General features: G+C 50.8%; 8 protein-coding genes across 8 annotated transcripts, besides 1 other annotated feature; 2 read left to right on the forward strand and 6 right to left on the reverse strand.

Annotated features, from left to right (window-relative positions):
• Positions 1–19,539: part of a sequence feature (contig 1.51 915..1114266(-1)) that runs on past both edges of the window.
• On the forward strand, positions 410–3,233 carry ANIA_03005 (uncharacterized protein; the record flags this gene model as incomplete). Its single annotated transcript, XM_655517.2, has 3 exons — positions 410–428; positions 572–2,124; positions 2,174–3,233. 3 exons carry the CDS (start codon positions 410–412, stop codon positions 2,990–2,992), a joined length of 2,391 nt encoding a protein of 796 aa, XP_660609.1. The 3' UTR covers positions 2,993–3,233.
• Positions 3,431–4,824, reverse strand: ANIA_03004 (putative oxidative stress response protein Oxr1; the record flags this gene model as incomplete). Its single annotated transcript, XM_655516.1, has 2 exons — positions 3,431–3,563; positions 3,776–4,824. The coding sequence occupies 2 exons, from the start codon at positions 4,822–4,824 to the stop codon at positions 3,431–3,433; spliced, it is 1,182 nt and encodes a 393-aa protein (XP_660608.1).
• ANIA_03003 (putative endosome-associated ubiquitin isopeptidase (AmsH)) lies at positions 5,191–6,877 on the reverse strand (the record flags this gene model as incomplete). The annotated part of the gene is made up of 2 exons (XM_655515.1): positions 5,191–6,678; positions 6,731–6,877. The coding sequence occupies 2 exons, from the start codon at positions 6,875–6,877 to the stop codon at positions 5,191–5,193; spliced, it is 1,635 nt and encodes a 544-aa protein (XP_660607.1).
• Positions 7,267–9,197, forward strand: ANIA_03002 (uncharacterized protein; the record flags this gene model as incomplete). Its single annotated transcript, XM_655514.1, has 2 exons — positions 7,267–7,405; positions 7,462–9,197. The coding sequence occupies 2 exons, from the start codon at positions 7,267–7,269 to the stop codon at positions 9,195–9,197; spliced, it is 1,875 nt and encodes a 624-aa protein (XP_660606.1).
• On the reverse strand, positions 10,367–12,360 carry ANIA_03001 (protein isr1). The gene has a single exon (XM_655513.2). The coding sequence runs from the start codon at positions 11,868–11,870 to the stop codon at positions 10,686–10,688; it is 1,185 nt and encodes a 394-aa protein (XP_660605.1). The 5' UTR covers positions 11,871–12,360; the 3' UTR covers positions 10,367–10,685.
• Positions 13,504–14,124, reverse strand: ANIA_03000 (SRPBCC domain-containing protein; the record flags this gene model as incomplete). Its single annotated transcript, XM_655512.1, has 1 exon — positions 13,504–14,124. One exon carries the CDS (start codon positions 14,122–14,124, stop codon positions 13,504–13,506), a length of 621 nt encoding a protein of 206 aa, XP_660604.1.
• ANIA_10369 (uncharacterized protein) lies at positions 14,547–15,964 on the reverse strand (the record flags this gene model as incomplete). The annotated part of the gene is made up of 5 exons (XM_050612564.1): positions 14,547–14,992; positions 15,054–15,121; positions 15,190–15,474; positions 15,625–15,716; positions 15,836–15,964. The coding sequence occupies 5 exons, from the start codon at positions 15,962–15,964 to the stop codon at positions 14,547–14,549; spliced, it is 1,020 nt and encodes a 339-aa protein (XP_050468473.1).
• On the reverse strand, positions 16,627–19,201 carry ANIA_02999 (isocitrate dehydrogenase (NADP(+)) idpA). Its single transcript, XM_050612565.1, has 8 exons — positions 18,578–19,201; positions 18,253–18,288; positions 18,152–18,162; positions 18,066–18,099; positions 17,876–18,014; positions 17,786–17,822; positions 17,231–17,727; positions 16,627–17,182 (listed from the first exon to the last, which is right to left on the reverse strand). The coding sequence occupies exons 1-8, from the start codon at positions 18,878–18,880 to the stop codon at positions 16,758–16,760; spliced, it is 1,482 nt and encodes a 493-aa protein (XP_050468474.1). The 5' UTR covers positions 18,881–19,201; the 3' UTR covers positions 16,627–16,757.

Here is a 19,539-nt window from a genome sequence, read left to right on the forward strand (position 1 = left end):
CCTCTTGTATGAGAGAAGGAAATGTAGATGAATGTCTGGGTAACTAAACGATTGGCCTGCACAGCCGCGAATTTGGCCGCCACAAGCGCCACAAAGTTGCCACAACGATGACATAACGTTAACCCAAGATCGGTCTCGACTATTATTTACCTTCGTTGTTATGGACCCTCAAAAGAAAAAAGTTCAGCACAGCATCATTCTTCTTCAGTAGAGGTTCTCTTCCTGGCGATATCTACGGATCATCTGCTACCAGGGTGAGGAGACCTTTTTCTCTGACTGAAGCCTCATTTCACTTTATTTTCTGACCCATATTTTGCTTTCATCTAATCCCTGCCTTGGGGCCACCTTCCGCAAAAACAAACAAACTGCCGCCGTCAGCTGTTGCTAAGCAGCCAGATACTCCGCCAACATGTTTATGCTGCGTAATGGTAAGTGCTTCCATCTGGTGCTTTCTTTTATTTTTCGTCTTTCTTAGACTGCATTTTCTGTCTTACCCCGCGATCTACCCCTCATCGTACCGCTTCAGATTGACTTTCCACTTTGGACACTAACCATTCTCTCAACATCACAGTGAGCAAGTTTATCTTTGGTGATAACTCCAAAGAGTCCATCATCGATATCCCGCAGGGCCAGCTTTACCTCGTCCGCCCTCTGTCGCCAAAGGGTTACTCTGAGCTTATCTTCAAAGACGCCGCCGCTTCGATTCGACGAACCGGCCAGGAGTTTCAGTACCAACTTGTGATCCAACGCGCCTACGAGGAAGGAGAGGAAGAGCTTGCCGAAGACGAGTCTGGCGAAGGGCTCAGTGATAGCTTGGACAAGGACGAGAAGGCTTTTCTTCTCGATCAAAACCTTCATTTCCGATCGGAAGTCCGTGAAGGAGGCTCGAAGATCCTGGCTTGGAGAGATCTAAGTGGCGACGCCGGTGACCTCTTTGAGTTTATCTGCGATCCCTCTGTCCCGTCAGACAAGGTTTCCACCTTCGAGTTAGCAGCTTGTCAGTGCCAATACGAGCGCAAGTACCGCCGCAGCGCCCAGAAAGCGACTCAAGAAGAGCTTCTGGAATTTTCGTTCGACGAGGAAAGGCCTATTCCATCGGCAAGCCCGGTTGCGTCGCCCACAAAAACACGGGCGCATTCGGTGGCATCCGCAGACTCCACCATGGTTCGAGACGCTGAATATACTCGTTCTAAGAAGCAGCTCGCTGCCCCAGCTCTTGGGGATGAGCCTACCGTCGCTCCGCCTTCCGCTGCCCAGCCTGAAGCGAGAGAAGTGCTAACCAAGGAGCGAGCGGAGCTGCATCTCTTTGATTTCCAGAGCGGAACATTTGTGATGCAAGACCCCGACGTGACCGCCACAGTAACAGAAGTTGGCGATTGGCAATACTGGCTTCAGATTAGCGGAAAGGACAAGGATTGGCTCGGTCAGGCCGTGGTGGCAGATATCAATCCAGTTTTCAACTTTGAGTACTTGTCGTTCATCTTCAACCACTACGATGGGATTGGATCAGCATATTCCTGGCTCCTGCGTTTCAAAGACCAAGAAACGGAAGAGAGGTTTCAGCAGGGTCTGTTGCAAGCTCTTTGGGAGCAGTTGAACGAGACCAAATGGACAAAAGTTAAAGACAATGACAAGGATTATGTCTTGGACGCTTTCCAGGACCTAACGATGGAAGATGCAGATGCGGCAGATCAGGAAGAAGAGGAAGAGGAAGAGGAGGAAGAAGAGGAGGCGAACGACGGTCAGCGTAGTGAGCACTACGATTCTGATGAAGAGCAAGACGACGTTGTGACGCGCGACGAGGACGGCAATATTAACTCCCAGCTCGCCGTTGGCTACAAACATGATCGTTCCTTCGTCGTCCGTGGTTCGAAGATCGGAGTCTTCAAGCACACGCCGGACAACAATCTCGAGTTCTCAACCAACATCTCGAAGGTTGAAACTCCCAAGGGCAAGTTGTTCAGCCCTAAGAAAGTCATGCTGCACGCAGAAGACTCGAACTTGATCCTTCAGAATGGCGACGACCCCAAGTCCCTGTACCGCATGGATTTGGAGTATGGTAAGATTATCGACGAATGGAAGATCCACGATGATATCCCGGTCCAAACTTTTGCCCCTGAAAGTGTAAGTCTTCTGCTAACTAACTATTGTCGCGTGGTCCTGACTATGGCAGAAATTTTCACAAATGACCTCCGCTCAACCCTTCGTTGCAGCATCTCACAATGCCCTTTTCCGTGTTGACCCTCGTGTGGCTGGAAACAAGCTGGTCGATGCGGAACTAAAGCAGTATGCGAGCAAGAACGATTTTTCTGCGCTGGCGACAACGGAGAAGGGGTACCTTGCTGTGGCTTCGAACAAGGGTGACATCCGTATGTTCGACCGCCTTGGTATCAACGCAAAGACCCATATTCCAGCACTGGGAGAGGCTATCATCGGTCTAGATGTGTCTGCTGACGGCCGATGGGTTCTTGCTACTTGCCGCACATATCTACTCCTCATCGATGCTCTGCAAAAGGATGGCAAGAACGAAGGCAAGCTTGGGTTCGAGCGTTCTTTTGCCAAAGACTCTAAGCCGCAACCTCGGCGTCTTGGTCTAACACCCGCTCATGTGGCGCAATTCCAACACGAGACGAAGAAACCTATCTCATTTACGCCAGCCCGCTTCAACACTGGCGTTGACACTGAAGAGACTTCTATTGTCACCGCCACAGGGCCTTTCATCGTTACTTGGAGCCTGAAGAAGGTTGTTGCAGGTCGCAAAGACCCCTACACCATCAAGCGCTACTCCGAGGATGTGATGGCGGACAACTTCCGCTTTGGCTCAGATAAGAATGTCATTGTTGCGCTTCCAAATGAGGTCAACATGGTTGCCAGGAAGGCTCTACAGAGGCCTACCCGCGAGAGTATTGCTGGCCCGGTTACGCCCAGCCGTCGCGCCACTCGCTGGGGCAGCCGGCTCGGGAGGGATGATATCGTCAACTCACCTTATTAGTGGATTTTCTTTTGTTCTTCACGTCTGCCACGTCCTGATGATTACGTGATTTGCTCTTGACATATGCATACCCCTGTCGTTTGTAATATCTTATTATTGAGCTTTCTAAACATTCCAGTTGTTCTTCTACCATTTTCCTATGTTCATTGTAATTTTTAATATTCCTTGAGGCTGATGTCGCTTGGAACATAGTACCACACAATAGCTAGTAGCTAGAAAGAATGGCAGTGTATATCTACAATAAGCTATGCTGCTGTACAACCGAGATCATCTACCTGCATAAGCGTGCATGACAAGCCATCCTTCTCATTCTATTGCTCATTAAATTATCGTTGATCTCCCTATCAATTAAATACCCAACCTTTTTCAAATTAAACAAACAGCAAAAGCAAGACATGACGGAGACCAGCCGTATCATGCCCGGGTATTGATTATATACTAGTAGTGAATGCCGCGTGGCAGCATGTCATCTTTTGAGATATTCGCCTCCATCTCACCATATCGTCCAAGAGCATTGGATATTAAGTAACCAAAGCGGTGATGAGCGGACGTAAACCCAAGAACAGTTGAGCTACGACCCAACATACCAGACTTCGACGCCAAGAACATCGAATTTAACTCCCTCATCGGAGAGCGGTTCGTTCCCGAATGTTTGACACGATGCGCTAACACCCTTTTCGAGGATTGAATCGAGCCATAGACCGTAGTGGCCGTCTCTGACAGATCAATTTATTAGCTCCTCCTGCCATTCCTGGAGATTGTAAAAGAAGGATTCAAACTCACCCTCCACCTAAGCTGAGAAACCCCGTCTCGCAAAACATCATGTAATCATTCACCCCACTATAAGGAAATGCTTTGAAGCGGATTCGGTCGGGGGTTGTAGTTCCGCTATTAGTAGCCCCTCCTTGAGCAAGCCCATGTGTATGCGGTGCAAGCGATTTCGGCTGTGCCTTCTCACCCCGCAGTGTTGTGGACCTACCAACGTTCGTTGTATCCGCGCTCGGTGGCGGTGGGAGTCCTGCCCGTTCCAAAGCTTCCTCGGAGTATACGCCTCCATCGCCGTCGGCCATACTGAGCGAGGCAGGAGGCGGGCGGAGAACGCTCGCCCGCCACAGGAAGCACTCCCCTGTGCCGAAGTAATGGGAGTCTGGATGTGGGGGGTCCGTCATGTAAGCACCGAATATTGTCGATGCGGACGGTGAAGCGTCACGAACAACGAGGACATAGCCAGCCCTTGGACTGCGCGCTGACACCGAGCGGCAATTCTCGTAGAGCGTTGATAGCGACGCGCCGTCGCGATCCAGACTATATGCTAAACGCCAGGAATTGACCAATTGGAGGCGCGGCGGGACGAGAAGACGGATTTCCTCTGCAAGGGCACGGGAGAGAAGCTGGTTCTGCGGCGCGAGCGGGATTGGTGTGGTTTCTTCGTTCGCAAGGAGGGTGAGAGGTGTTAGTGGGGGCGGTTGGAAGGGCGAAACTGTGCGGACTGGCGTGAAGACCGGGTGCTGAGAGGACGACGAGATCGAGGAGGACGAGGAGGAAGGGTTCGGATTGGGATTGGGGTTTTGGCGGCGCAGACGGGACATCATGTTGTTACTGGTAGAGTTGGCGGAGTTTGTTGTTGGGGGATCGGTCAGTCGGCGGTAAAGCCCAGAGACGACGTGAGTAACTGGGTAGGTGAAGTAGGAGGCCGCGGATTGGTGTAAGGAGGTACTGCTGGAGCTCTTCTTGTCGTTGGAGTTGAGGTGTGGAGGGTCGGTACCTGATGATGAGGTCGAGGTGGCGGGTGTGGTTGGAGTCGACAAGTCGGGCTGGGAAGCAGACGACATCGAGACCTCCTTGAAATTGATTCGGGTTCAATCGGCAGAGTGATCGTCCCTTGATGAAGGGTGGATCATGAGTTCAACTGAAGTGGACGAGTTGACACTTGACAGGTTGTCGAGTTTGGGGAGCTGGAGGTGGAGTAAAGGCTGACGGTTGGGTTTGGTTCGGTGGGGGACTCCCTTTAAGTCTTAACCTACATTGAGTTGGAGCTGCACGGAGGTATGCACGTCAAACTGTGGATTACCTGACATTTTTAGGTCTATATATGATTATTTCTTCTTGCTCATGATTCATGTCGGAAATTAAAACTGACATCACAATTACACATGGGGAATATAGAAAACATAATGCAAAGAGTAGAGAAGTCGTGATCATGACTTGTTCACCCGCTGGTCAACAGTCTCGAATTCTAACCCATTAGCCTCAAAAACATGCCCTGGGCGCAACGCATCCGTGTATAGATTGGTCTCAGCATGAGGATGGAACAGTCCGGTCTGAGTACAGCTCAGGACCGACTTGAGCCCTGGAGGGTCCGTCAAACGGAATACACCCCAGTTTGGGGTCTGACTCGGCGCGCAAACGATGGCAATGCTCTCCGGTAGCATGACTTGATACCCGCAATGTGTGTGCAAGTCCCTTGAGCTCATGAAGCAGGTCTGGGTAGGGTGCGTATGGATCCAGCCAAGCACCATTAGATCTTCCGAGTCGCAGTAATCAAAAATGGCGGACTCGTTGACTGTCTCGCAGGTGTCTGATGTAGATATCTGCTCGGGGATAAGAAGTCGAGAAATAAAGAGGGCGTTAGATATCAGTGTACCACAGAGAATACCGCACGTTTCCAAATTCTTACGAGTATTTGACGCGGCGAGCGACAGAAAATGTGACCGCAACTGTGGTGGAAGAAAGACGGTGCGAAGAGGCGTCCCGTTTTCAAGGTAGGCGGATGGCTTGAATGTGAAGCTGGAGGGGTCCAATCCCTTGCGTTTGTCGTCCCCTGGCACTTTCGTAGGCACTGCTGCTGCAGATGCTGGTGGAACTGCCTGTGAAATCTTGTCCGGACGCGGCGGAAGCTCAAGCCCGCTTGGCTGGCTAGTTTGAAAGCTCTCTTTCGGAGGAAGTACCGGTGGCTTGGTGAGCTCGCGGGCCTCGGTCTTTGGAATATCCACCGGAACAGAGGGAACATCAAGCGCTTTCTGCCGAGGAACAGTTGGATATTTGTAAGTGGGCGTAGATGAGACATCGGCCAGCGGCCGCGTTACAGACTTGCTTGAAATCTGTGGCCTGCCCTCCAGGTTCAGTCGCACTTCTTGAATGCGTCGACTCAGATCGTCGGGATCCCTCCTCTCATTTCGCTGCAGAGCTTCTTCCCAGTCACCCCATATCCCTGCCGCGCGTCGGCTCGAATCATCCTCACCGCTGAGTCCACCTTGGCGCATCGCGTTCCTGACGGTTGCCCTTCGACTAATCTCGGTCCGAGCCAGCTTGACAGCTAGCTCATTATCCTTCCCAGCTTCTAGAGGTTCGGCAACACCAGACAGAGCGGGGTCCGGAGGTGGCGACGGCTGGCTCGACGCAGCGGGACTGACCGCAGCGGACGAGGACATGCGGGACTGGCGTTCACGCATCAACTGTGTATGCCGCTCATATCGCTTGTTGATCCGCGGCTTCAGTTTTTCCAGGATCTCCAGATTCTGCTTCACCTCCTTCTCAGCCGCTATTAGAGCCTTCCGTTCTTCCCTCACATCTTTCCCATCCTTCAAGTCTGGATGGTCGGCTAAATGAACAAGCACTAATTGAGCATGTCGGAAGAGGAGGAGGTATGCCTGTTCATCATGTCCTTCGCGCAGGTAGATTCGAGCCTAACCTGATCCATTAGCAACAGTGACAAAGATACATAGAGGCATCACTAACCTCACGAACTAGGGTAGCAGCCGTCCTCAGCCAGTACCGTAAGGGAACTGCAGGGTTGAATTTGTAGTCCTGAGCTAAACGGCTGATCTTCTCCACACTTTGAGGTGCGGAAGCGCCTCCGCTCTGGGCTGGGGATAGAGATGCCATGTCTATATAGTGTCGGTCTGTCGTTTGGGAAGCTTGCTTTGTATTGCGGAGCAGTCACGGGCTTAAATCCCGCTAGACAAGGGTGGTTTTAGGCAGCAGAAAAAGGGTGATGTCACGGACGGCGATCGATCATAATCATATATTTCATCTGCAGGAAGGCTCGACATAAACGAAGGGAAGTTCGAGCCATGAGATGAGGATGAGTCGAGAGGTGGTGGAATTGAGCGAAGAGAGGGATCGGCGGGGCGTCGGAGGTTTGGGCTCTTCCGCGCAGCTCAAAGCTCGCCCTTAAACAAAGCCAACTACGCTGCCGATATCCAGCAACCTCCCGCCCATTCGTATCTGCTCTTTCACATTATGAACTAGCATTAGACTTTCTTTATTTCACTATGCCGCGTTATTCCAAGCAGGCACTCCCTCGATACACGCCCTCGGCACGATTTCCTATTACCAGCGCGTTGCACAAAGCCCTTCCTATCAAAGGAAGCAGAACCCAGAAACCGAGCATTATAAGCGAAGGGCTATGTGGTCCGTAAACCTACCTCGATATCTATCGACTTTGTTCTGAGTTTAATTTTCTATAGACGATATTCTGAAACGCCTTTCCCCGTATCTCTCGCGAAATGCTCCGGTAGACGTACTTGATCTATGGCCTGGCGCCGGCGTCCTCTCCTCCAAAATAAACGACTACCTGAAACCGCGCAGGCATGTCCTCATTGAGCCGGAACTGGATATTTTTAAGCGATTCATTGAGCCCTGGGCAAAGAGTCGGCCAAGCTGCTCAATAGTCGAAACGAAACTCACCGGCCTGCGAGATTGGAAAGGCCTGCTTGATGAACACTTTCCGGAACAAAGCCCGGCAAACACCCATAAAAGCGGGCTCCTGGCAAGCAATGACACATTGTTGGTCCTGGCAAACCCGCCTGGCCCGCGTTCGGCGAAAGACCACTTTCGTGCCTCGCGATGGGTACAGGTGTTTATGGAGGAATGTCTTCGGCAGAACGGCTTGCATGCCTACGGAAGTGTACGGCTTCTGGTCTCGCTGACCGCAGCAGACGTGAACGCAATATTACCGCGCAACATCGGCTCCCGTGTTCGACAATCGCTTCTAGCCGAACAGGCCGCCCTTCATGCATTCGAGGTAGCATCAACGGTTGAAGATCAGAGAGGATATCATGCTTATTCAAGGCAATGGGATGTGCTTACAGCGGTTGAAGAGCGCGTTAAACAGAGGACCTCTGAGACGGGTGTTTTCGTTCCAACGGGTCGAGCATTCCCGCCGATTGAAGCAGCGCCTGAGAGCCCTATCCCTGCTCCGAAACCAGTGCCCTACACGTTCCGTGCCATGACCCCTCAGCATGAGAAATATTTGAGTGATATGGAGAAACTCAAGGCAGTGAGCCCAAAGGCAGCTGAATATGAGGAGGCCCAGAATCAATACCGCAAAATAGCCGCGGCGATCAATCATGACAACCACCAGATATACTGTCGCATTAAAGTATGCAAAATCCAGAGCGAGATTGATGACCTCAACAAAGAGGTCTCGCGGGTTGCGGCACGCCCGGATACCACGCTTAGTACCATCAACCGCCTCGTCAAGCGGATTGAAGCTGCTGAAGCTACTCTCAACAAAGAAACATCCAGTCTTCATTCCGAAATCTCTCGCTCTCTGCCCTACCTAAAAGACGACAGGCGGGCAGTTTACCATAATGATGACCTGGACAACTCCCTTCTTCTTTTCGACCGCCGGCCCTTCAACCCCCTCTTTATCGAACCGGACGAGTTGTATCCTCAAAATATCTACAGGACATGGATGTACTTCGAAGCGGACCCAAACCCCGTACCGCTTCGGTACATGCAGCAACTCGACGAGAAACAGAAAGACAAGGCCTCTAATTTCTTCACGGCCTTTTCCGTCTCCCTCCAAGTCAGCAACACCGTTACCGTCCCAAACCTGATGAAGCGCATCTTCCACACGTACTCCGCGAATGACCTGGTCAGGGCCGCCCCCACCCTCGCCATTTACGCCTCCAAGCGCCCAAAACCGGACTTTGATTCATTACCTAAAACCGTGCACTACGATCCACTCTGTCTCAGCGCAAAGCAAGATCCCGCCTCTGGTTATCAAGAGAACCTCGACTATGACTTGAGCGAAGTCCGTCTCCGCCTACTCTCCGTCGAGACCGTTTGGAGCCTTGCTGTTGAATTTGCCAAAAATGGCATGGATATTCCTCTTGTCGACCTGACTCGGATAATGGGGGGTACGACTACAGCTGCGCAAACCAGAGATTTTGGTGATAGGATGCGAAAGAGGTGGTGATCTTCCTGTCTTCCTTCTCTTTATTACTAACGGTATGCAACACACGTCTTTGACGTCAATTTGTCTGGATGCTCTTTGGGTTATAGACGGAATGGCGTTTTCTGACCGGGATGAGGGATTGCTAGATTCATTCGGATTGTATTATATACATTGTTCTCTATAGTTGTACCATAAACATGTCAATATAGATAGGTAGTGTTGTGGGTCTGTGCTGTATATGCCGTTTGGTGAATACAACAACCGATCTACGGCAGACTGCTGCTCTCCATCGCTCCTTGGGTAACAGTTCGTAAAGTTGTCACCATCTCGTATCTTTATTCAAAGACAAGAAATTGACGCAGGTACTATGATACCCATGGATATGCATAATACACTGATCAACCTCAGCTTACTTTCCCTAACTTTGTACATACTCTGTTATATCGAAAACGTCCAGGTAGTAGGATGCCAGCTTCTTAGGCTCCGGTAGATGACAGCCAGGAAGGTACTACAGATGACAATCCTACATCTTGAGGGACTATAGCACAGATACCATGTCCTTTTTTTTTTCGTCCCTCTTTGATTCTACTGGGTGAACACCTAACTACTAGTAGTGAGAAAGCCCTAATAATGGAACTTTAATTAACGGATCTGCCCGTTCGGGAAGTGATCTGATCGACGGGTTTGGGGTTCCGGTCTTGGATGTCCGTCTCGGCCAGTTAATTAACGGATAATTTACTATAGCATCGAATAGGATATCAGGATTACTTGTGTCGGGACAATTTGCGTACTGAAGCCCTGGGAATCAATATATTAAGAATTGTGTTTGGTAGTCGATGGTGCTTGGGTGATTGCTGGCTAGAATAGTTTCAGACAAAGGTGGCTTGAAGGCTACGGTACTAGCCTTCGGTGATTGGATAATTGCTGTATATGTGGATGATGTCGCTCGTATATAAACGAAACTCATGGTATTTGAACTGCGGAAGAGATAGAAACTTATGAATCAGGTCAACTTCGAATGCATCCTGTCACTCATATGTATAGTATAAGAATATAGAATCTGACACACAGACTCGTGGTCGACATGTAGAGTATATACCTAGCGCGCCTCATCCCATTTAATAAGTCGGAAGTAGTCGGAATAGGCGAGGCAGGGTATAACGTGGCGTAGCACATGACAATCTTGAAACTCCAGGTGTATAGAAATGCATACATGGGCTAAGTAGTACATATAGCGTGACATGGCATAGCATAGTTCCCGAAGAAAAATAGAGCCAAGTGGTGGCCTTGTAATAATAGGGTATCACAAATTGGTGTTAAGAAGGAAGATAAAAGAAAATGTTCGCAAAAACATATACATGCGTAACTGAATCAAACCCGCGGAACCCAAATCGCAACAGAAATGTGGATAGATCTAGAAGAAACATATGCCGGAGTAGATGCTCGAGAGTGTGTATTATGACAAAGCCGATGTTCGTGATGATGGGAGAGCGGATGAAGATATATTGGCTAGACAGTGCTGGCCATGTCCAACCATGCATGAGCAGTGACCCGCTCAGCAGGAACTTTCGCAACTGCCGGCTTGAGGAGCTTCTCAACAAGTCCGTTCGGGGGGACGCGTGTACCGTTAGTTCCACACTGACGGGCCCATTCAATAATAAGATGACCGTCCTTTGCGCACTGTATGCGCAGGGTCGGATGGAGCCCAGAATAAACTAAGATATCGCCAGTGGCGGCGCCAAGAAGTGAAACGGCAAGGGAGAAGACATCGGACGCGGGCTCCGGAATAACGTCCGGCGAGCGAAGGGCTTTGAGCAGCTCTGGCGCTGTAAATGGGGTTGTTACGGCTGAGAGGCAGGCATTTAACGGTATTTCAGTTCCTGAGGAAGAAGTGGAATATGAGGAGGAGAAGTCCGCAAAAAGCGGTTCATAAGGGAATTCTGCCGAGTCGATGTCGCTGTCGAGGGAATTGCGTGGGCGAAGGAGAATGTTATGTGGCTTGATGTCACCGTGTACGATATGGGCGTTACTATGGAGCCAGGAGAGACCCTCAATGAGCTTCTTGGCAAGATCATGCCACTGCGTCATCCCTAGAACGGGTTCGTGCATGGTTCGTATGCTGAAGTTCTGCTGGGCAATGCGGGCCTTGTCTTCGATATGGCTTGACAGGGTCAAGGGAACTGCTGACATTACTATGGAGCTGGAGTCGGTGATATAGCCGTGAAATGGCACAAGATGACGCTCTGAGCCGGGTGTAGCGCTGGCTCGGGTGAGCGCAAGAGCTTCTGCATACATCACGGGGCGGGCATCTCGTCTTCCGGGTGACTTGACAGCAACCAAGCGGCCGGCCGGGCTGGGCGAGCTTGGGGGCGTAAATGGGCGCGTTGCATTACTCGTGCGGGGGGAGGCAAACGCCTTGTAGACAACACTCCACGCGCCGGTTCCAAACGTGATAGGACGGTCTTCTTCGTCGAGTTGGTACTCTAACTGACCGAGGAAATGCGGAGGGTTGGATACAGCTACGGCTCCGTTGCCGTAGCACGTATCCACGAGAGGCAATAAAGTAGCATTGGGACTGCCAGCCCGGTCATCAATGGTGGGAGTCACAGGGGGAGTAAGGCCAAGTCCTGGCGCAGCAGCGGCGCCATGGGATTTGGTGGAAATTGAGAGCTGCACGGGCGTATAAGTCGCCATGATTATTGTTTGCTCTCCGAGATAAAATGCACGATAAGAAATACTGGCCCTGGAGATTGTCTCTCCAGTAGCTGATCAGAAGACGAAATATCCTCGAAATCAGTATTCTTGATAGTATGGCTATAGCAGACGTATCAAGGAAGACCGTAATAATACCTAGGTATTGATGAAGGCGGGGCCACTACAGATATATGCAGTAGCAGTACTCCGTACAGTAGAGAAAACGGGCGAAAGGACGAGACGCAGCCCGTTTGAGATAAGGAACGGCTCTTGTAGTGAGTCACGGTGGCGAGCAGCAAGTAGCAGGAACCAAGTTCCGTCGACTTGAGTACCAGTTGACGTCGAGAAAAAGCAGGAAAGTTTGGATATGGTCAGGGACTGCAGTCCGAACCAGGCATGCGACAGAGATGGAACAGGACCGGAGACAGCGACATGATGATTCTGTCAGTAATGATACAGAGTATAGAATGATCGAGAGAGGAAGATTGAGAAGAGAGAGTTCAGGAAGAGAGAAGAGAGGGAGGGAAGCAGAATAAATTAAAGAGGGAAGAAGAAATTATTCCAGCAGGAAAAGAAATGAGATCGACGCAAGCTTAATTGGCAGCCGAAACCGTGGAACTCATTTCAGTTTCTGCCCTTACGTGTCGTACAGCAGACAAGCCTGTGATAGCTGTGATAGCACAGACCCGTCGACATACTCTGATACTACGACAATGTCCATACTACATGATACTACGACAAGGACGACGCTAGCTCGTATTCGGTAGGTCGTACTGCCTACTAGGTTACCCAAGAATGCCACTCCGGAGTAGATAGCAGTAGTCGTAGTAGATACGAGTCAAGCCGGATTAAAGACTGTGGCGTATTCAATTACCCACAAATTACGCACTAGTCCATTTTCGGATGACTCGGCTCGCCCGATGCGGCAATCCGAGTTTCCTCACCCTGCAATTTTCCCTGACTTATCCTGGCCGTCTGGGGGCCAACGGCCGTGACTTTAAAAAAGCAAAGACTGTACTACAGTCTCTGCCTCAGGTTAGTCGTCGTACCGCCTGCAGGAGTATGATTACTACCATGTAGATGCTGGCATACCTGTCAGACGAGCTTATCTGGTCCGTTCGGTACACCAGGGCCCATACTCCAATCTACGGAGAACTCTGTATCTTATCTTACGCGGACTCGGCGTGATCGAAAGTAATATTAGTGTGATAATGTGACTCATATGCCACCATGGCTTCGCCACGGTCCAAGACAGGACAAAGAAGCCCTACGGCCTATCGACGTTGAACCAACGTTGAAAGGGTCTGCTCGTAAGTCTTGTGTAAGAGTATACTGCCAGCCAGTCTCCACCCCACGTGGCCCACCAGCTAAAAGGAAATGACAGACTGAACTCTTACTCAGTTTGTCGCTGATCCTCGAGCCTCGGCCCGCCTCCGACTCTCCGTACTTCTTCACTTCCAAGTTCCCAAGCCACCTGCTGCATGGTGATATCATCTCATTCCAGCCATGAACCACTCCGGGTACTGCGCAGGGTCCGAAATAGGGCTGCCTTGTGCCTTTGGAGTATCCTTCGTATGTATCTTTCGTATGGACCTCGGATCAGGTTCATTTCACGCCCCGCCGGCCGTCGCGACTAATTCTCCCAGTTCCGTTCGGCGTATTCCTTCAGGCCATTCTCCCAAATTGTGAAATTCCCTTTTAACCTGCCCCCAAACATCCATTTCACCACATAAGCCAGACCACCCACCTGCGATTCCCAATTTGTCACCATTGTCATTCTCTTCCCATTGCCGTCTATCACCTCTTCCAGCTCATGGACGCGCTCGGCGGTCAACAATGAAGATATGACATATCCGTCTGCAGCGGGGTCCGACGCCCATACAATTTTGCCTTTCCTCAAGCCACTATCAGCGGGTTCTGTTGACGCCGGCGGCTCGACCTCTATAATTTTCAGGAACGTGTCGCGGAGATTTTTATTTTGCGGCTGCGGTTCGTCATCTGCTTCGGGGTACATGTTGACGTGGAACGTGAATCTTGTTCCGTTTCTCAGGATTGCATCCTCGTTGCCTGAGTCAGGCTGCTCGCGAACGGTCACCCGCGGTACAAATCGGTTCCATCTCGGGTAGGTAGATGTGTCTGTAAGAGCGCTCCAGACGACTTGGATGGGGGCATCAATGAGAGTGGAGCTCTGGATGCCGAGGATGGCGGAGGAAGAGGGAATGTTCGGGGTATCGGGATGGTTGAGAGACGACATTATGCTTGGACCCTTGAGCTGTTTTGCGGCTTAGTTGTAGCGGGTACTAGTATGTAAGTAGCGTAGATGGCATAGCTGTAGACAAGAATGAGGTTTTATGGAGGGCATCAAGGGTACAGAGGTCACTTATGCTCCCAAGTGTCCGAGTCGCCAGTTCGGGTTGATCACGTGATCGGGCCATCAACGCCAAGCGACTCGAAGTTCTATTGCTTTTTATTCATTAAGAGTATGGTGTGGTAAGGGAGATCCTCTGTAGGCGTTTTATGTTTTTGTGGTACAAAAAGATATCTCTACGATATAAAATGCCGGAAAATCAGACTGAGATTCTGATAGCTGCGTGCCCTATAGCGATGTCCCAATGTATGTTCAGAGTACAGTATCGTAGGGATACTTAGTATTGACTTAGTATTGATATCTATCTACTAGGCGGCAGACTCATGCGTACACGCAGACTGTCTTTCTGGTTGTGCATTTCCAGCCTGACCCCCCAGGTCCGGTCCCAGTGCCAATTCCTGGTCCTTATTCCGTTTCTCACTCTCAGTTTCAGTGGCTGCATCAGTCATTCCCAGCTCCCATCTCAACTCCCTCATCACCTGAATGCCATCGCCAGTATGTGAATCCGAGTCCCGATCCGCACTCGCATTTCCAGAAATATCAGCACAGTAGCTAGCTGGACCCATGTACGGTGCCCAACGTAGTCCCGGGTCATGCAGCTGCTTGTCACTGCGGTTGCCCGTTTTAAGGCTGCTAGACGGTATGAGCATTGGAAATATCTGTATAATGAGCTGTCTGAATGTTGTCAGACTTGCGCAGATGATCGCAACATTAATTTCCACCAAGGACCAGGTTGCGATTAGGCCGTTAGCTTCTGAGTAAGTACCTCATGTTAGCTTTTCTTCACTCGGCAACATCTGAGAGGCTAAACTAACTGGTGAGGTCTTTTGAATTTACGAGCGTGATCAGGGAGTCGATCCGGGCTGCACTTGTTGCGACAATACTGGGTAATCATATCCGTTAGTTTACGCTGGGTCGTTGTCCATAATAACCTGGGGAGAAGAAACGTACAACAACCCAAGAGCAAATACCACTATCAGGCAAACCTTCTGCCTCAAAGGGACGCGCAGCATGACCAATTTGGGCATAGGCAAAATCACAAGAGTCAAGTCTCCAGCGATCTGGAGGGCAGCAGTGAGATACCACACCACCGCTCGCGAGACACAATTCTCATCCACATTTTGTCGATCCCAAAACGTATGGATCGGAACGCAGACGAACAGCGTGCCAAGCACCATGTACATTCCGGTGAGAGCGACCAATCCCAGCAGTATCTTCAATATTATCTGATAGTGTCTAGACGGGAAAAGACGCAGGTATAAGAGGACCATCGACACTTTCGTCAGGTTTAAGGAGAGGTTGTATAAAGGAACGGATATCCAAAGCAGCTACCAGTGTCATTCGCAAGTTCCCAGTTACCGATAATGGAGGTGTCAGGCTGCATACCTTGAGGTGAAATCGATATTGAGCCAAGGTAAGAGACTCTTTCGGCTTCCCCAGGCCGTTGGCATTTTCTGTCTAACGTCAGTACTTTGTAGCTCCAAGATATGCATGTAAGCAAATCCCACCAGCAATCAGGATACCGAAGAAGGCGTAGTCCGTCATCTGTAATCAACCGTTAGCCCAGATGGTCGATTGAACTGAAGATGGTATTTACCAGGGCAAGCACCAGAAACCAATCATCCCACCAGGGCGCGCACACCAAGCGAATGCGTGTAAAGAGCCGTAGAGCCACTGTGATAGTCGCCACAGAGACAAAGGTTATGCTGACAGGTAGTACATACATCCTGCACCTCCGGGCACAATATATGCCCGAAATCACTTCTGCCCTGCAAATACCTGACAGGGACCTTAGGCGTAGCAAAGAAAGCCATAAGCATGAGATTCTGGCGCGTCGTCAGGGACAGCAGCCGAAGCACTATGGGCGTGGAGATGAGGTCGGTTGAAAAGCCGGTAGTCCTGAATATGGTAGTAGCACGCTTGGTATTGCGTCAAGGCCCCGTGGCGGCCAGTAATAATCCAGTCTGAATCTAGAGACCGGAAGAACATCCAGTTGGTCGTGCACAGTTCTGAGCCAAGGGTCGACTGTCAGCTATCCTTGGAATGTTATGTAACCTAGCTTGCTGGAAGCAGTAAGTAGCAGGAAAAGGGCGGATAGCACGGCGTACTTGAGAGGCAAAAAGATATCATGAAATATTATTACAAGTCAAATATGAACGGACCACGAGACGGGCCAAATACGCCAGCACTCTCGGGTTGTCAAGACAAATGTCGTGGTCGATGTGGTTGCAAGCTCAGCGAGCGATGCACATTATAGGGATAAGCTATAAGAACAGGCGCTCAGGACTCCTATTGACAGACAATAGGCAGTAGTATTGACTGTACTGCACTGTTCGTAATACAAAGACAGATTCTCTCCTCAACCACTCAGTTAAGTGTACAATATGGTAGTCAAATGTTCCTATCTTGGACCCAATAACTCTAGCTAGAATCTAGCCAACGCAGTCGTCATGAATAGGTATCGTGATATTTTAGAAATGCGACAATAAAAGTAAGCAAAACGCTAGATCATGATATATCTATAGACGGGCCTTCAAGTTTGCCCTGAGTCGGCGCTCGACGGCAGCCATGTACTCGCGGGTGGTAACCCACGCGTCGCGCTCCTTGCGGCCGCAGGACAGAGCAAGGTCCTTGGTCATGATACCCTCCTCGTTGACAACATCGATACAAGCGCGCTCGAGCTCCTCGGCGAACTTGACAACGTCGGGGGTTTCGTCGAGCTTACCACGCTGGATAAGACCACGGGTCCAGGCGAAGATGGAGGCAATGGGGTTGGTGGAGGTCTCGCGGCCCTTCTGGTGCTCGCGGTAGTGACGGGTGACGGTGCCGTGGGCAGCTTCAGACTCAAAGGCCTGGCCGTCAGGGGTGATGAGTGTGGAGGTCATCAGACCCAGGGAGCCGAAGCCCTGGGCAACAATGTCGGACTGAACGTCACCATCGTAGTCTAAAGGGGTTAGTCGACGACAGCATCAACTGTTTTAGATGCACTCACTCTTCAAAGCCATGATGAAACCACCCTCGCTCTTGATCATTTGAGCGACCATGTCATCAATGAGACGGTGCTCGTACCAGATGCCCTTGGCATCAAATTCCTTCTTGTAGTCGGACTCGAAGATCTCTTGGAAGATGTCCTTGAAGCGGCCATCGTACTTCTTCAGAATAGTGTTCTTGGTGCTCATGTAGAGAGGAAGGCCCTTAGTCAAGGCAAGCTTGAAACTGGCGTGGGCGAAGCCGCGAATCGACTCATCGGTGTTGTACTGAGTCTGGGTAACACCACCGCCAGGGAAATCAAAGACCTTGATAGCCTCAGGCTGGCCGCCCTCGGGGGTGTAGACGAGCTCAAGCTTGCCAGGCCCAGGGATCACACGGTCGGTAGCACGGTACTGGTCACCGAAAGCATGACGACCGATGATGATGGGCTTAGTCCATCCGGGGACGAGGCGAGGAATGCGAGGAATGACAATGGGCTCACGGAAGACAGTACCGCCACTTGATGGTATCAGCACACTGCAATAGCAAGGGATTTCAAAAGGTAAAGGTGACATACAGGATGTTACGGATAGTACCGTTAGGAGACAGCCACACTAGGGTTGTTTTGTCAGTCAGCTCTTCCGCGCAGTGAGCATATAATGCTTACTCTTCTTCAGCTTGAACTCCTCAACACGGGCCTCATCAGGAGTGATGGTGGCGCACTTGACACCGACACCATACTTCTTGATGGCCTCAGCGGACTCGGTGGTGACCTTGTCATCGGTCTGGTCACGGTACTCAAGACCCTAAAGCAAGATCAGTGCACTGAAAATGGGAGACAAGCATTCAAGACATACCAGGTCGTAGTACTTGAGGTCAATATCGAGGAAACTAGCCTATCTTAGCCACGACGCACCCAAGCCGAGGTACAATATCAACTTACGGCAAGATCAACTATGATGGGAGTAACCGTTAGCTTAGGGTTCGGCCAGTGACGGAAGCTACATCATGATATGATGCAGAGGATCATAAGTGTGGACTCACCTTTTCCCTGATCTCCTTCCAGATAATGCGGGTCATCTAGGAAGAGTACTTGTCAGTGACATGTGATATAAGCTTCAAGCACGCTTGTTGGCTGCAAGGCTAGAACCCTCCGGGTATTGACGCTGATCCAGCAGAAAGCAAGGCAACTTTCGCCGTTTCTCCCCGCACCTGCGGAGGGCCAGAACGAAAATGCGGCTCCGAGGGTCAAATCGACCATGATATAAGGCGCAGTCGCACAACGCAAGGCCATGCAGGGCGGGGTACAACGCAATTGAAGATTTATTTTTCATGCGGCTCTTCCTTGAACGCTCAGGATAAAACCTACCTCATCACCGTCCAACTCCACGACGGGGTTCTTGACCTTGATCTTCTGTACTTCAGTCGCCATGGTGCGGGTTTGAACGCGGTATAGAGAACGAGTAGCTGCGGGACGGGAGATGCGAGCAGTGGATGCGAGAGCGCGAGCGCTGGATGGTGAGGGAAAAGAAGAAGAAGAAGAAGAGAAAGCAGAATAAGAAGCAGAAGAGAAAGAGCGAAGAGCGGAGGAAATGGGAGGGGCACCGCAGGGCAGAAGAGGGGAGTTGAGGGAGCGGCGAGCCAATGCGGAAGTGAACCGAACCGACGACATGGCGGAATAATGGGCTTATTCACAAACGACGCGAATGGGCGAAAGATAATGGGATGTGGAGGAGGGGCGGACGAGAGGCCCTTGTCTGCTGCAAGCGGATTCGACCGTCGGTAAGTGAAGACGCGATTCTGAAGGCGACTGCAACGTACCCGAGGGAACTCGACGTAGGAGGCTCGGGTGGAAGGAGAGCGCAGTGGAGTCGCAGAGGGTCAACAGAAGGGAACAAAGTGACTGCTGCGGAGCAGAACGGAGCTGGCCGGAAAATGATTAACAGGCCAGAATGGGAGGAGGGGTGTCGTGGAAGGGGCAAGGGAAAAAGACTGCTGGTGATGGAAGTCCTGAGGTCTCGAGGAGGCGTGACTCTTCTCTCTTATCCCCACGATTCGTGATGGAGCTCTTCCTTTTCCGCCCACCGTGCGCGCCGAAGCCGGCCGTCTTGGATAACACAATCAATAATGAGAATAAGGGACTACACTTGATATCTGACTGATACCTGATTGATAAATGGAGCTTACAGACATACAGAGAATCAGAAAATGGCCAGGAACGAGGATTAGATGGGTATAAGGTTGATGACGTTGCGCAGGCGACTTTCCAGACTCCAAACTTTGGACGGGGTTCATGCGGAGTGCAGATGGCGGATTTGGAGGCGATATTTC

This window comes from Aspergillus nidulans, chromosome VI (assembly GCF_000011425.1).
Source record: "Aspergillus nidulans FGSC A4 chromosome VI".
NCBI lineage: Eukaryota > Fungi > Ascomycota > Eurotiomycetes > Eurotiales > Aspergillaceae > Aspergillus > Aspergillus nidulans.